Below are 16,765 nucleotides of genomic sequence, written 5' to 3' on the forward strand. Positions count from 1 at the left end.
AAAAAAAAAAAAAAGGGGGATAATCAGGGACTGGCCATTGTTAGGCGGGGAAGGGTATCAATTTATTTTTTTTGTTTACATGTTAAGGTGGGGTATCACATAAAAGGGGATCTTATAGCGGGGTATATCTGTACTGCGCCTTAATTCCAAGCCCAAAACAGTACAGTATCTCTGATGACAGATCAAATGCACACCCTTTGTGAAATGGCACAGCTATTTACATGGCCACTGCATTAAATTAGATGATCCTGCTTTTGTTGTGTTGATGGAATCAATCTACAGTACTTGATGCAGAATAAAACAAAAGGAAGAAAAGATACCTCTTGGTCAATACTGAGTTTGATAAACAGTGAGGAAAAATAAGGTTTACTAATTTAAACTGAATATTCAACTCTGATCTATAATTTGGTCGTCATCATTATCTAAACCAGTGTTGACTCATGAGGAGTATAGAAGCCTAGGGCTAGGCACGTTGCTCTTGACATTTAGGATGAGAGTGACCAGCCTCTCTCTTCCCTGAGTGGCATTACATGAGCCATAAATCCCATACCACCCCTTGGATATAATCCTGCACCGGGTCAATCCGACTGGAGTGCCCTAACTACCCACTAAACTGCCAGGTGCCATAATTATCGCCCACCTTTACAAGGCCGAGCAATATTGCTTTTGCCCGCCTGTGTGTGTTCTTACCTAATTGTTCTTACCTAATTGTATCTTTACAGGAATGAGTCAAGCTCGTACTGTCCCGTGTCTTAAACCATATTTATCGTACATATCCTTAAATTTGTGAATTGTTTTGGCACACACTATTTCATTCGGTAGTGCATTCCATTGATCAATTGCTCTGTTTGGGAAACTGAATTTCCTTACGTCTTTATCACCTCTCTTCTTATGCAGTTTTTTGCAGTGTCCTCTTGCTAATGCTTCTCCATATGTTAAGTAATCATTTATGTCTATTTTCTCCTTCCCTGATATGCACTTATATAGCATTATCATGTCACCTCTTTTCCTTCTCTCCTGTAGTGTTGGTAGATTCAGTTTATTTAGTCTTTCTTCGTAGCTAAGGTCCCTTAAGCTTGGTATCCATCTTGTAGCGGCCCTTTGAACTTTTACAATCTTGTCTATGTGCTTTTTGAGATGAGGACTCCAGACTACTAATGCATATTCCAGGGCTGGTCTAATCAATGATGTAATTATCTTTCTTAGCATGTCTTCACTTATGTATGTGAATGCTATTCTCATATTTGCAAGCAGTGTATACATGTTCCGTACCTTCTCGCTGATGTGGTCAGCCGGAGATAGTCTGTTATTGATGATCACACCTAGGTCTTTCTCTCTTTCTGATGTGTATACGGTTTTATTTCCTAACTTATAATCCCAATCAGGTCTTTTTCCACTTTTACCAAACTTGATTACATGACACTTGTCCACATTGAATTCCATTTGCCATGTAATACTCCATTCATGAAGTTTATTTAATTCTTCTTGTAGCTCCCTACAAGAGTCTGTGTTAGTAATTCTCCTTTGTATGTTTGCATCATCTGCAAACATATTCAGATAGCTCTCATTTCCAGTGTTACTGTTTATATCATTTATATACACTAAAAACATGATTGGTGCCAGCACTGAACCCTGTGGTACTCCACTAGTCACTTCTTTCCATGATGAGTAGTTTCCTCTTAGTACTGTTCTCATTTCTCTTTTTATGAGAAAGTCTTGCATCCAACAAAACAGTTTGCCTCGAATTCCTCCTTGATGGCACAGTTACCATAAAAGTCTTTGGTGTGGTACTGTGTCAAAAGCTTTCTTGAAATCTAAATAGATACTGTCAACCCATCCTTCCCTTTCCTGTATTGTGTTTGTTACTCTGTCATAGTAGCTCAACAGATTAGTAACACATGATTTTCCTTTTCTGAAACCAAACTGTCTTTCTGTTATCATACTGTGTTCTTCTAGATGATTTACCCAAGCTTTTCTTATAAGCTTTTCTAATACCTTGCTTACAACACTGGTCAGCGATACTGGTCGGTAGTTGAGTGGATTTTGTCTATTTCCTTTCTTGAATAAGGGGACAATATTTGCTTTCTTCCAAATATCAGGTAGTTTACCTTGACTCAAGGATTTCTTGAAAATTAAAAATAATGGTTTACTTAACTCCTTTGCACATTCTCGTAGTACCCAACATGAAATTTCATCAGGACCACTTGCTTTTCCTCTGTCTAATCTACTTAACTCCTCCTGTATTACTTTTTCTGCTATTTGTATATCTGGTAGTATGTGTGAACATGCATGTTCCACATAGTCCCTCTCAAAATTTTTTTCTTCTGTAAAAACTAATTGGAAATTCTTATTTTGTGCTTCACAAACATCTTTCTCTTGTGTATAAGTGATTCCCTCGTCCGTAATTGATTGTATTATATCTTTTACTTTGGTTTTGCTTCTGATATAGCTGTAAAACAGCTTTGGTTGATCACTACTTTTATTTATTATATCCTCCTCAAACTGTTTTTGGGCTTCCCTCCTTATTCTTGTATAATCACTTCTTGCCTGTTTGTAATTATTATACGCCTTTCACTATTATGTCTTCTGTATCTATTCCACAACAAATCTCTTCTTTCTTTTGATTTTTTACATTCTGTATTGGACCATTTCTGTATTTTCTTATCTGCTTCTTTGTGCTGTGGGATGTACTTCTGGACTCCTATTTCATAAAATTCACAGAATTTTTTATATACAGCATTTAAATCTTGTCCTCTAAGCTCATTTTCCCAATCAACTTCTAATAAATACTTCTTTAGGTCTTGATAGTTTCCTTTTTTATAGTTTAGGCTCTTTTTGTTACTGTCATTGCTGTTTACTATGTCATATGCTATCCTGAAGTTATAATTTAGTACTGCATGATCGCTTTTGCTGAGTGGAGGATGATATATTAAACTGTCAATATCATTCTCTTGCCTAGTAAATATTAGATCTAGCACTGAAGGTACGTCAAGTCCTCTTTTTCTGGTGGTTTCCCTCACATGTTGCGTTAGGAAGAACTCTTGTACGAGATCAAGGAGCTTTTGGTCCCAACAGCTTTCTTGGTTAATTATATCTAGAGTATTCCAATTTATATTTGTATTGAAATCCCCAGTTAGTATAATTCTTTCTGATTTCTCTTCCATTTTATGTAGTAATGATCTTAAACTCTGAATTGTACTCTCTGCCAGGTCCTCATATTCATCTCTTTCCCATGTGTTTGATCTGGGTGGCATGTACAAATTGGCTACAATTATTTTACCTTCAGATGTGTTGATCTCTATTGCAATCAGTTCTACTTGTGATGGTATATCTAGTTTTATTTCATTGACTTTTAGATTTTTCTTAGTTAATATTATAATTCCTCCTCCTTTTTATAAATTTCTGTCTCTTCTCCATATATTGTATTCCCCTAAATTTAGTATGTCATTGGATATCCTTGGTGTTAATTTTGTTTCAGTTAGGCATTTTATTTGTGGTTCATTATCTCTGACATAATCATTCATCTCTAGTAATTTAGATACCATTCCATCCACATTTCAGTACATCAACTTTATCATCTTGTTTATATACTTGTCATGACATGGTTCTACTACCTTCCTCCTTTTTCTTCCATCCTGTTTGTGTACCACTTTCGTACCTGCAATCCTATTACTTTGTAAAAAAATTTCTTCTTCTCCTCTTCTGATCTTCCCTCGTTTTTTGTTTTTGCTTCCTCCCTTTTCTCTATCAGTAATTCCAGTTCCTCTTGTGTTAGGCATCTTTTTATCCATACATTTTTGAACTCCTCTTTTTCCATAAGATTCTTTGCATTTTTTAGTATCTCTTCCACAGTGTTTACACTCTGGAAAGTCACCTTTAGAGGTCTTGTCTTGCTTTTCTCATATTTCCCTAACCTTTTGTGTTCCTCTATGTCTTTACTACAGATTTCCTCTGATACTTCCTTCAGTAAGCTCATTACATTTGGCATCTCCTTTTTGTCTCTTGTGATCTTGTTTTTTACTTCTTCCTCTTCTATACCTGTGATTACTATGGATTTGTTTATATCTACTGAATCTCTGACTAACATTGGATTGTTTTGGATTATTCTTTTCACTTCCTTTTTAATGCTTTTTTCCTCCACCCTTGTTTCCAAGTCTTTCTTTACTTTCACCATTTCAGCATACGTGGTTTCCACATCATTTTTGTAGCTTTGCACAGCTTCATTCACCTGTGTTATCTTCTCCTCAATATCACTGCTCTGGTTTATAAGACTGCTTACTTGCCTAACTGTCTCTGTGTCATTTTTTAACTCTTCCATAACACTCTCGTGATTGACTACTGTACTTGCCATTTCACTCATTTTCTTCCTAAGTGTACTCAATTCCACTGTTAGTTCACTGATGGCTGTGTCTTTCTTATTGGCCTCCCTTCCTAGTTTTTCTATTTCTTCCTTTTGCAAGTGCATCTGCTTCTTTATTTCATCAATTTCATTTCTGAAAGCCATTTCTAGTTTGTTTACACGTTCAACCAGTCTATTGTGAGTCTCCACTTAAACCAGTTCTTGGTAGAAATCATCATTTTGCTTTTTACCTTTATCCCTTTTCTTTTCCAAATTTGCTTTACTAAAGTATGTATCCATTTTGCAATACTAAAAGCTCAAAGTATGTACTTACAATCCCTGTGCTGTTGTAGTCTAAACAAACCTCAGATGACTCAGCATTTTCTTTCGTCTTGTTTCTCTTTCCTGTTTGAACAAGTCTTGTTTAAACTTATTATTTTTTTCCTTTTAATAATGAAAAATCATTTAGTCTAACCTAGTACAGAGCTTGACTCATACAAAGATACTAATTTAGGTAATGCCACTGGCCGTGTTGGTTTGGTACGGAGCGCCGATGTAGCACGTCCGGCTTGGTTGAATCCCTCTACGTGTGTCGTGTGTGTGTGTGTGTGTGTGTGTGTGTGTGTGTGTGTGTGTGTGTGTGTGTGTGTGTGTGTGTGTGTGTGTGTTTGTGTACCAGGTGCCATAATCATTGCCTGCCTTTACAAGGCTAACCAATAATGCTTTTGCCCACGTGTGTGTGTGTGTGTGTGTGTGTGTGTGTGTGTGTGTGTGTGTGTGTGTGTGTGTGTGTGTGTGTGTGTGTGTGTGTGTGTTCCCACTATATCTCATGAATGGCTTGAGCTATCAACGTGAAACCTTCAGGGTAGGAAGATATAGCCAAAATCTTGGCTGAGTTCGAGAATGAGCACTCAGGGTCAAGGTCAAGGTCACCAATTTGGCTGCCAAACGTCAAGTAGTTTTTATCACTCACCTTTAGCACCATTATAACTCATGAATGGCTTGAGCTATCAATATGAAACCTTCAGGGTAGGAAGATATAGCCAAAATCTTGGCTGCGTTTGAAAATGGGCACTCAGGGTCAAGGTCAAGGTCACCAAATTGGCTCCCAAAAGCCAAGTAGTTTTTATCACCCACCTTTGGCACCATTATAACTCATGAATGGCTTGAGCTATCAACATGAAACCTTCAGGGTATCAAGATATGGCCGAAATCTTGGACTTGGCCAACAACATATTCTGGCAGGTGATTAGCATTTGGCTCCTGAATGCTTTTCTTTCATTTGGTTATATGGTTACCACCCAGTGTAGTAAAAGTTTTCCTGGTGTACAGGAGACCATTTGGCTTGTCACTCACTGTAGAGTTATCAATGGACAGAAGAAAGAGGAAAGAATGATAGAAAGAAAGACAGAAGAGGAAGGAAGAAAGAGAGGAAATGACAGGCACCCGAAAGCAGCACTACATCAAGTGAGTGGATGGTGAGTGCCCCAACCTACTATAATTTGGTGCACCAATTAAATTGTCTTCAAAACACAGTACTTCAACAGTTACCATATTAATATCTCTGTCTTTTCTTACCTGATATCTTTTCTTTCTCCCTCCACCTTCTCTTATTTTTTGTTTTAAAATTCCTTTATTTGTGACATGGTGCTTAACGAATGAGTGACGAAAAAGAGGACTTATGTACGTAGGAGGAAAATATCGAAGCTGGAAAACCAAGCAGTAAGGGATGCCTGCTATAGTGAGATGAGGAGAGTGGTGGCTGAAAAGGGAGCCGTTGACAGAGGCGTTAATGAACACTACAGAGCTCTCAAGAACAACCTCTTGAGAGTTACTGATGCAATATGCAGTTGAGCAAGAGGCTCACCAAGACATTAAAGTAACTTGGTGGTGGGATGAGGGTGTAGAAGCTGCAGTCAAGGAGAAAAGAAGGCTTTTCTGGGAATGGAAGACGGATGGTAACAAGGATGAATACTTGGCTGCCAAGCATAGGGCCAGAAGAGAGGTATACAGGGCGAAGTCTGAGTCACCTAAATCATGTGGAAAGGAAAAATATGATATTTAAGGTGGCAAATCAGGTGAAGAGGGATAATCGGGATATTATAGGTGTGCAATGTGTGAAGAATGATGAAGGAAGGGTTGTGGTGATCATTAGGGATACTAAAGATGCATGGAGAGAGCATTATAGCTGGTTATTGAATGAGGAGTTTGACTGGGACAGGGAAGGTTTCGAGCCAGCAGATCCAGTATTTGGCCCTTGGCCTTTGATTGATGCTCCTACTGTGAGTGAGACAATAGGCAGGATGAAGGTGAAGAAGGAAGTAGGTGTGTCTGGGTTGACTGTCGAAATGTTGAAGGCCTCAGGATATACAAGGGTAAGGTTAGTCACTGACCTGATAAATAGGATTATATATGAGTGTGTTGTCCCAGATGATTGGTTGAAGAGTGTACAGTAATTGTAAATGTGTACAAAGGGAAGGGTGATGCCCTGGAAAGAGGAAATAAAAGAGGTATAAAGCTTTTAGAACAGATAATCAAGGTAATGGAGAAAGATCTAGAAGGTATGATTTCAGAAAGAGTGAATATTGATGAGATGCAGATGGGTTCATGCCAGGCAGGGGGACAACTGATGCCATATTCACTGTTCAACAGCTTCAGGAAAAATATATAGGAAAGAAATGGGAACTGTACTTTGTTTTTGTTGATTTGGAGAAGGTCTTTGACAGAGTCCCTAGAGAGAGGTGGTGAAGTGCGCAATGAGAAAGCTTGGGTTGGAGGAGTGGCTGGTTAGGGTGGTTATGGCCATGTATGTGGGTGCTCACACCAGGTAAGAGTGAATGGAGATTTGAGTGATGAGTTTTCCGTGAATGCTGGTGTGCATCTGGGGTCAGTTTTGAGTCCTTTGTTGTTTATAATGGTACTTGAAGCCCAGTCACGTGACGTCAGAAATGGTCTCCTGTGTGAGACGTTGTATGATGATGATTTGGTGTTGACTGCAGAGAATGCAAGGGAGCCGGAGGAAAGATTTAGGAATTGGAGAGATGATATGGGGCACAAGGGCTTACGAGTAAACGCAGATAAAACAAAATTGACTAGGGTTGGTGACAGTTCTGTCAAAAAAGAGGGAGAGTGGCCATGTGCAATCTGTCACAAGGGTGTGGGAAGTAATTCCATCTTGTGCAGTGTTTGTGATAAATGGGTGCACAAGAGCCATGGTGGTATTAGAGGTAGACTGCGAGATAATGCTGACTTTATGTGTACGGCTTGTCGGGGAGAGCAGGTGGAGATTGTCAGGTGTGAAAGGATTGAACTTGCAGGTGAGTCTCTTGAGTGTGTGGAAGAGCTTTGCGCAGTGTCAGTATCGTAACCAATTAGGTCTTGCCTAAGTGACGTATTTGCTGCTGCTATAAAGCTCGAATTGGGAAAAGTTTCAATACCATCTCAGCACTTTTGCGGCACCTTGGTTTGGGTTACCTTTCCTAGAAGGGTAGTCAAGTTGTACCTCACCTGCTCGTGGTGACCTCGCAGACACCCTGTTTTTTTGTTTTTTTTTCCATTTCTGTTTTTTCTGCTTTTTTTTCTTTCGGTTTTCTTTTTTTCTCCTAAATTAGGGTGACACAAACGGGGGCGGCGCTACCCGGGTTTTTCCCGGGTAGTATTGTATATACGTTTTGCTGTTATTGTCATTTTGATTTGTTTTTTGTTCTCCCTTATCATGAGTAAACAACACCAGTGCCCTCGCTGCAGTAGGTCTGTAGCAAAAAGTGCACAAGCACTGAAGTGCGCCTACTGCAGCGAGTGGATTCATATAGCTTGTGAAAATTTGGATGCAGGCGACTATCCATTCATGAAGAGGAGCCACCAGCTGGGCTTTCACTGGCTGTGTAGCCAGTGTGTTGCACCAGCAGACGAGGTCTTGGCTGGTGGAGGAAGTAGTACCAAGAAGGAGTTTGAAGATAAAGTTATTGGGCCGATCTATGAAGCAATCAGAGACGTATCAAATAGACTGGAGGCACTAGAGACCAAGGTCTCATCACCCATGGCGGTCACGCAAGATCAGGCCAAGTCATTTGCGGATGCTGTTCGCGGGTCTCTCGTGGGGGGAGGGAAGTATCTGCCTGGGGGCGTGATTGAGATCAGTGCTCATGGCCAGAAAAAAGCCATTCATAGTCAGCATGTACTGATTGTGAAACCAGAGAGTGGCGCTGGTGCCCTGACAAATCAGATGGGACCAGAAGACATCAGAGGCGTACTTAACTCGGTACCAGTTGACAGCTGCCTTAAGACCAAGGCTGGTGGGCTGGTAATGAAGTTTCCATCAGCTGAGGCCAAGGGTGAAGCAACTGGGGTGCTGACTGATCATTTTGGCTCTGAGGGCACTTTTTGCATATCAGAGCCAAAGAAAATGTTGCCTAAAATGACTGTGACAGGCCTTTCCTCTTCCTTGGATGACTCTGACATCATCCCAAATATTCTGAGAAAAAACAATAAAATTAAGATGCTCGTTGATCGAGGTTGTACCCTCAACCTTCTCTTCACAAGGACAAGGAATGACACCAAAACTGCTGTCTTGAAGATGTTGCCAGAGGTGAGATCCTCCATTGTAGAATAGGGCAATTACATCTATGTGGATCTTACGAGATGCCGCGCTTTCGATAGATTCTGGGTTACACAGTGTCATCACTGTCAAGGCTTTGGTCATACATTTGAGAGATGTTCTAGGAAAAGTGATGAACCTAAATGTGTCTTTTGTGCTGGAGCCCATAAATCTAAGGACTGTAGTAACAGAAATTCTCCCAAATGCATCAACTGCTCCTCTTTAAAACATCAAGATGCTAATTCAAAGTCACAGGCGATTGCCCATTTTGCAACAAGTAGAGAATGTCCAATTATGATTTCTCATAGGAATAGATTGATTGAAAACACCAATTTTGACCATTCAAAAAACTGACTACGTCCCTCTTGAACCAGTTAAGGATGGGTCTTTTAAATATTTGTTCCATCCGTAATAAGATAAACTATATTAATGAAACCCTAAAGCAGCACGAGCTTGACATATTGTGCTTGACTGAAACCTGGTTGTATGAGTCTGATATCGATATTATTCGTAATGCTTTGCCTAAGACACATTATATTATTAGTATTCCCAGGCCTGCTGCTGACTATCCAGGAGGAGGCGTAGCACTCATCTACTCGGCGGCACTTGCAAACATTTCTCTCACTGACTCAGACCTGACCCCATCTTCATCTGAATTTATGGAAGTATTAATAAATTTCCATCAGAATACCATTAGAATTGCAATTGTCTATCGACCAGGTCATCCGGGCAGAGATCGAGGTTTTATGGAGGAGTTTGGGCAGTTTCTTGAAGGGTTTTCTCTTAAACCTGGAGTTGTTCTTGTTTGTGGTGATTTCAATTATTGGGCTGATAGTCCAGAGTCAAAACCATTTTCTTCAGAATTCCTTGAGTTGATTACCCAGAACAATTTTTTCAATCATGTGAGTAATCCAACTCATGTCTCAGGACATGTCCTTGACTTGATCTTGTCCCCTGTTGGTTGCAGGTGTGTATCAGATGTGGAGGTTGACTCATTTGACCCCCTCATCTCTGATCATGCTCTGATCACTCTTAGTTTTGATGTCCCGAAATCCCCTTCATATAAAAAGGTCATCAGGTTCAGAAATTACAACAATGTTGACCGCCAGTTGATGTGTTTTGAAATTGATCAACGTTTAAACTCCATCGATTCTTCAAGTCTTTCTTCTGGTGAATTGGTTGATATTTACAACAACGAGCTCAGGTCAATTTTTGACCATTATTGTCCTGAGGTAGTAAAAACAATCACTGTACGTGATAATTCTCCGTGGTATGGTCCATCCATTAATTCTTTGCATAGACAACGTAGAAGGGCAGAACGTGAGTGGCGCTTGCAGCAGACCAAAGTAACTCGTTTGCGTTATGTTTTTGCAAGAAGAGCAGTCGTTCACACTGTAAAAGCCCAAAAGGCTAGGTATTATCAAAATAAAGTTGATTCATGTGGTGGTGATCAAAAAGAACTGTCTGCAGTTGTGAACAATTTGGTTGGTCGGAGGAATGTAATTGTTAAACCAACTTCTGTATCTGATGCCCAATTGGCTTCTGATTTTGCTTCATTTTTTACAAGTAAGATATCACGCATAAGAAGTGATTTAGACAGCAGTTCTCCTAGTGAAGCGTACTCAGTTGACTTCCAGCCACTGTGCACCGGGGATCATTTGCTTTCAACATTTCATCCGCTGGATGTAAACAAAGTCAAATGTTACATCAGAGAACTTAATAAAACATTTTGCTCACTCGATCCATGTAACATGTCACAACTGCCTGATGTGTATGAGCATGCTGCAGACTTTATCTGCAACATAATAAATAGATGCTTCTTAGAAAGTAATTTTGTGCAGTCTGAGAAACGTGCTTTGCTTAGGCCCCTAATTAAGAAACCTGGCCTTGATGTCGAGAGCATGACAAATTATCGTCCTGTCTCTAACCTGTCTTTTTTATCCAAGATTATTGAGCGGGCCATACTCGATCAACTCTTACCACTACTGGAACACAACAGAGTTGTTCCTGTTGTTCAAACAGCATACAGAAAATACCATTCAACTGAAACTGCACTAACATGGATTCAGAGTGACTTGGTGGCGAACACTTGTAGTGGGATGTCCTCTCTCCTAGTTCTTTTGGATCTGTCTGCAGCTTTTGATACAGTAGATCATAAACTATTTTTGGATGATCTGTATTTTTATGGCATTCGTGATAGTGCCCTTTTGCTCCTTAAGTCGTATCTGTCAGACAGATCTCAGAGAGTGGTTGTTGATTATGCTAGCTCTGATTCTGCTCCTCTTCTATTTGGAGTCCCTCAAGGATCAGTTTTGGGTCCAATTCTATTTACTATCTACACAAGTAGTTTATCGTCTCTACTTGATGCTCATGATGTGTCCTATCATTTTTATGCTGATGACACCCAGTTCTATGTTAAGATGTCAGATATCAACGATACTAAGACAAAGTTTGAATCTCTAATGTCTGATATTAAGATTTGGATGGCTAAGAGGAAACTTAAGCTGAATGATGGTAAAACTGAGATCATCATCATCAGAGGAAACAGAAGGGGTGATGACACTGACAATGCCCTGGCTTTGAACATTGGTGTGTCACAGCTGCATCCAGTCAGTTCTGTTCGAAATCTGGGTGTTTATTTTAATTCTAAGTTAAATTACAAAGAACATATTAATCAGGTTGTAAGAGGGTGTAACTTGCATATCAGAAATCTGTACTCTGTGAGAAGATTCCTGAATAGACGGTGCCTCTTAACACTGGTCCATGCAGTGGTCTTGTCTCGTGTTGATTATTGTAATTCACTGTGGGTTGGTCTTCCAAATAATATACTAACAAAAGTTCAGTCTGTGTTGAACAGGGCGGCACGGCTTATCTTTGGTCTCCCGCCGAGAACCTCAACTACCCCGTTTCTGATTGAGTTGCATTGGTTACCAGTAAAGGCTACAATTGAATTTAAACTGTGTCTTATTACATTCAAGGTTCTTAAGTTTGGTGAACCGAAGTATCTTGCTGAATTGTTAAAACTTCCATCGACACGCCCGGGTGTGATGTTACGCAGTGAAGATGATTCCTTGTGTCTTGATGAGCCAGGAGCCATTCACCAGTCATCTTTCTCTGATCGTCCTTTTGCATATAGAGCCCCTAGATTATATAACAGATTGCCATTGTCCATAAGACAACTCTCTACTGTTGAATCCTTTAAGAGACAGCTGAAAGCCTTTCATTTTTCAAAATGCTATGACCTGGAGAGAGGTACTATGACGGATGATTATAGGGTTTAATTATTGCCACTTTCATGTATGTATGATGTAGCTTGTATTATATACAAGAAATGTCACAATTCTTGTAATTGTAAAAATAATGTATGTGTGTCAAGCGCTAGTGAATTCCCAAAAGGAAGAACTGGCGCTTTTGAGAAACAAAAGGCCAGATTATTATTATTATTATTATTACGGAGACATGTTATGTGCTGGAAATGGGGCTGGAGCTAGCTCTGTGGCTAGGGTGAGAAGTGGTTGGAAGAAGTTCAGGGGGCTGTTGCCTCTCCTGACATTGAAAGGACTCTTCCTACGAGCTAAGGGGTCATTGTATGCAGCATGTGCTAGGAGTGTTTTTACTGTATGGTAGTGAGACCGGGTCAGTAAAGGAAGAGGATATTCGCAGGCTCAAACGTACTGGGCCTTGGGATAGGCTACTGCCTCCAAGATATAGGCCCTGAAGCCTTTGCCCAGAATCAGACATTAAAAAAAAAAAAAAATAAAAAAAAAAAAAAAAAACGATTAGGTGGATGTGCAGTGTGTCCCTGCATGCAAGGCCTGGGGGGGCTGGCTTTACGATGGAAGAGTTTAGAGGCAGGATGGGACTGGAGTGTATTGGTGTTGTGATGAGGTGAGGTAGACTGAGATGGTTTGGACATGTGGAGAGGATAGGGGATGATAATAGGGTGCAGAAAGCGAGAAGCGTTAACACTTGGGGTGAGGTTGCATGGGGTAGACCGAGAAAGACCTGGGACGAGGTCATTAAGTGTGAACTCTGGGTTAAGGGACTGAACAGGGAGGCTGCCATAGATCGAGCAGTATGGAGAGCCGCCATTAGGTGACCAAGGCCGACGCATGCAAGCAAGTTCAAGCCTTCAAAAACATAAACGTAAACATTCTCTTCCTTCTCTTTCTTTTCCTTCATTTCTCTTCACGTCATAATTATCACCCACATTTAGCAAGGCGGAGTGATAATGTTTTTGTCCACATGTGTGTGCGTGTGTTACCATAATATCTCATGAACAGCTTGAGCTACCAACATGAAGCCTTCAACGTAACAAGATATGGCCAAAATCTTGGACGAGTTCAAAAATGGGTAATTGGGATCAAGGTCAAGGTCACCAAAATGGCTGCCAAAGGTCAACTAGTTTTTATCACCTGCCTTTAGCACCATTATATCTCATGAACGGCTTGAGCTATCAACATGAAACCTTCAGGGTATCAAGATATGGCCAAAATCTTGGACAAACTCAAAAATGGGCAGTTGGGGTCAAGGTCAAGGTCACCAAAATGGCTGCCAAATGTCAACTAGATTTTATCGTTCGCTTTGAGCACCGTTACATCTCAAGAACATTTTTTGCTATCAACAAGACACCTTCAGGGTATCAAGATATAGCCAAAATTTTGGACGAATACAAAAATGGGCACTCAGGGTCAAGGTCAGGGTCACCAAAATGGCTGCCAAAGGTCAGCCAGTTTTTATCGCCCGTCTTTAGCACCATTATACCTCATAAACAGCTTGAGCTATCAACATTTAACCTTCATGGTATCAAGATATGGCCAAAATCTTGGACAAGTTCAAAAATGGATAATTGGGGTCAAGGTCGTCACCAAAACGGCTGCCAAAGGTCAACTAGTTTTTATCACCTGCCTTTAGCACCATTATATCTTATGAACAGCCTGAGCTATCAACATGAAACCTTCAGAGTATCAAGATATGGCAAAAATCTTGGACGAGTTCATAAATGGGTACTCAGGGTCAAGGCCAAGGTCATCAAAATAGCTGCCAAAGGTCAACTAGTTTCTTTAATGTAGATTGTCCTTTTGTGAAATGCCGTGACTGAATTCTGTAGAGTTTGGTAAATTTTCTTCACACCTGGTTTGTACTGTAAGCTGCTTGCAACTTGGCCAACAGCATATTCTGGTGGGCGATTAACATTCGGCTATTGAATGTTTTTCTTTTATTTCCTTCAGTGATTTCCTCACTTTTACTTTTTCTTTATTAGCCCAAGACTACTCATAAATATATAATCTGTATAACTCTTCACTATTCTTCATCCTTCACTTTCAACCACTCTTGCCTCATTACATGTGTGGAAGCATTTGCGAATCTATTATTTTTCAGGATAAAGACCTATGCAAATAAAAAAACATAAATATCAATCACATGTATTTTGCATGGAAGGAAGATGATAAAATGAAGAAAGCAGCAGGGAATACCTATTATGATGTCTACCAAGACTTGGAGCCAAAAGGTGAAGGTTTGGTTGAAAATGTAATGCATGCAGGAAATGGCCCATTTCACTGGGGATTCTGTTGACAGCTTCTCCTAACAATGTTTTCTTTCTCTTATTACTCCTGGATCCTACCCATCTTATTACGGTATAACAGTCATCATGATTATCAACATCCAGACCTCCTTTCCTACCCTACGGCAGAGTGAGGAGTAGCAACAGCCAAACAGCCCAAATTTGCCCAATCCAATGGGCCACACTTCCATTCAATCATCATTCAAGCCCCAAGAATCCTGGCTCTATCAGATATGCCAAACCCATTCACTACATTCTGAAGCTTCACATAAATGTATCCAATAGAGTCAATCCGGATGCTGTCACATTGAAAGGAGATGCCAAATCCCTGATCATGCACTTCCTCTCACAACATTCATCCAGCCAGCTTGATCACTTGTCAGTCCCTTAGCCTCACTGACTTCCATACCTCTCTTCCTCACACACTCATCCACCATATCTCTCCACCTTCTCCCTGGCCTACCTCGCCTCCTCCCTCTTCATATTCGCTCAGATAAACCTTTTTCACCACTCTATTGTTATCCATTCTCTCCACATGACCACAGCATCTCAGTACACCCTCTACGATTCTGACGTCCACAGACTTCTTCACTCCATATCTTTCACGAATCACATTTTGTATCCTGTCCACTCTCCGTACTCCACAAACATTCCTCAGCAGTCCCATCTCCACTGCTCTCCTCTTGACTTTTCATTTTCATGTCACCCCACAGTCTCATATCCATATGTTAAAGTTGGCACTAACACTTCTTCATGTAAGCCTTGCACAGCTGCAACACTCAAGCCTCTGTTTCTTATCAAGGCCTTCATAGCATCAGTTACTTTCCTTCCTTGTGTCACTCTAATTTCCACTTCTTTTGTACATTTTCCTCTCTTTTCTATCACTGTACCCAGGTATCTGAACTCTCTCCCCAATTCCAGTCTCTCTCCATTCACCAACATCATTATGGGAGTAACCTTCTCTCACAATAACCATCACCTTACTCTTCTCTGCGTTTACACTCAAGGCACAACACTCACAGACATTAGCAAAACTCTGCACTAGTCTACCAAGTTCTTGTGCAGTATTTGCAAATAGTACTGCATCATCAGCATACAACAAATTTGAGATATTCCACCTATCACTATTCAATACCAATGCCATCCCTCTCTCCATTACCTGTGTTTTTACTTCTCTCATCACCCCATCCATATATATATTGAACAGCCATGGGGACATCACACAACCTTAGCGCATGCCCACTCACGAACCATTCACTTAGATGCCCATTTACCCTTACACATGCTTTGCTGCCATCATAAAAGCTCACGTTGGCACCTAGCAGCTTTACCATCTACACCGTATGTGTGCAAAACCTTCCGCAATCCTTCTCTGTCTACTTTGCAGTATGCTTTTTCCAGATCCATGAATGTCATAAACACTTTATAGTCCTTCTCACAACTATTAAAATAATGATCTAATGATGACAATCAAAGTATGAAACCTTTATACTGCAAATGATGAGTTCAGCCTCCCCAAAAGATACAGTATTAACCATTTAGTGGGTAATTAATGTGCTCCAACCTGACTGAGCCTGTGCAGGTTTATAACCATTGGGTGGTTGGGGTTTATTGCTCATGTAATGCCACTCAGGGATGTGTGAGGCTGGTCACTCTCATCTAAAATGTAAAGACCAACTTGCCTAGCCCCGGGCTCCTACGTTCCTCATAAGGCAGAACACGATTAGATGATGCATGTATATATGTGTATGAAATGTCACTGCAAAACATCTTTCTGGTTAATGTGAGATGATTTATGGCAAAAATGATAAGTCTTTGTACTGTATCAGTAATCTAACTGTTTTCCTAAGGCTCACCTCCAACCTGTACATCTCTGGATCGTCCATATTAGTGACTTGTAGAGATGTGGCAGAGGTGAGGTGCGCTAGTGAGAGAGGTGTGGTAGTGACAGATGTGGGGGCAGCTGTGGCAGGTGTGGTGGGGAAGAGGTCTCGTCTGGCCCGACCCCCTCCAGTCCTCGGGGTGAGTGATGGCTTGATTGGGGTGCTGGTGGTCACGATGGGCCTGTCAGTTAAGATAATTATTTGAGTTAAACTTTCCAAGCCTAGTACTGCTGCTACTTTTAGATTGCTTCAGTGAAATGTACAATTCATTATTTTGCAATCACAAGTAGGCTTCTTGATTTACAAGTTTTTCCCTCCTTTCAATCTTGTCAGGGGGTTCCCAGGAAGGAACAAAGCCTCAGAGATGGTGATGATGATGA

General features: G+C 40.6%; 1 protein-coding gene across 4 annotated transcripts in view; it reads right to left on the bottom strand.

Annotated features, from left to right (window-relative positions):
- Positions 1-16,765, bottom strand: part of LOC145395050 (uncharacterized) — a 1,083,039-nt gene that overhangs the window by 893,054 nt on the left and 173,220 nt on the right. For all 4 annotated transcript variants that reach the window (XM_080268801.1, XM_080268802.1, XM_080268803.1 and 1 more), the window contains exon 4: positions 16,359-16,566. In XM_080268801.1, coding sequence (XP_080124927.1) covers positions 16,359-16,566 — 208 coding nt within the window. The remainder of the gene's footprint in view (positions 1-16,358; positions 16,567-16,765) is intronic.

Source organism: Coenobita brevimanus, chromosome 29 (genome assembly GCF_032717465.1).
Source record: "Coenobita brevimanus isolate Jiangsu-jjx chromosome 29, ASM3271746v2, whole genome shotgun sequence".
Classification (NCBI taxonomy): domain Eukaryota; kingdom Metazoa; phylum Arthropoda; class Malacostraca; order Decapoda; family Coenobitidae; genus Coenobita; species Coenobita brevimanus.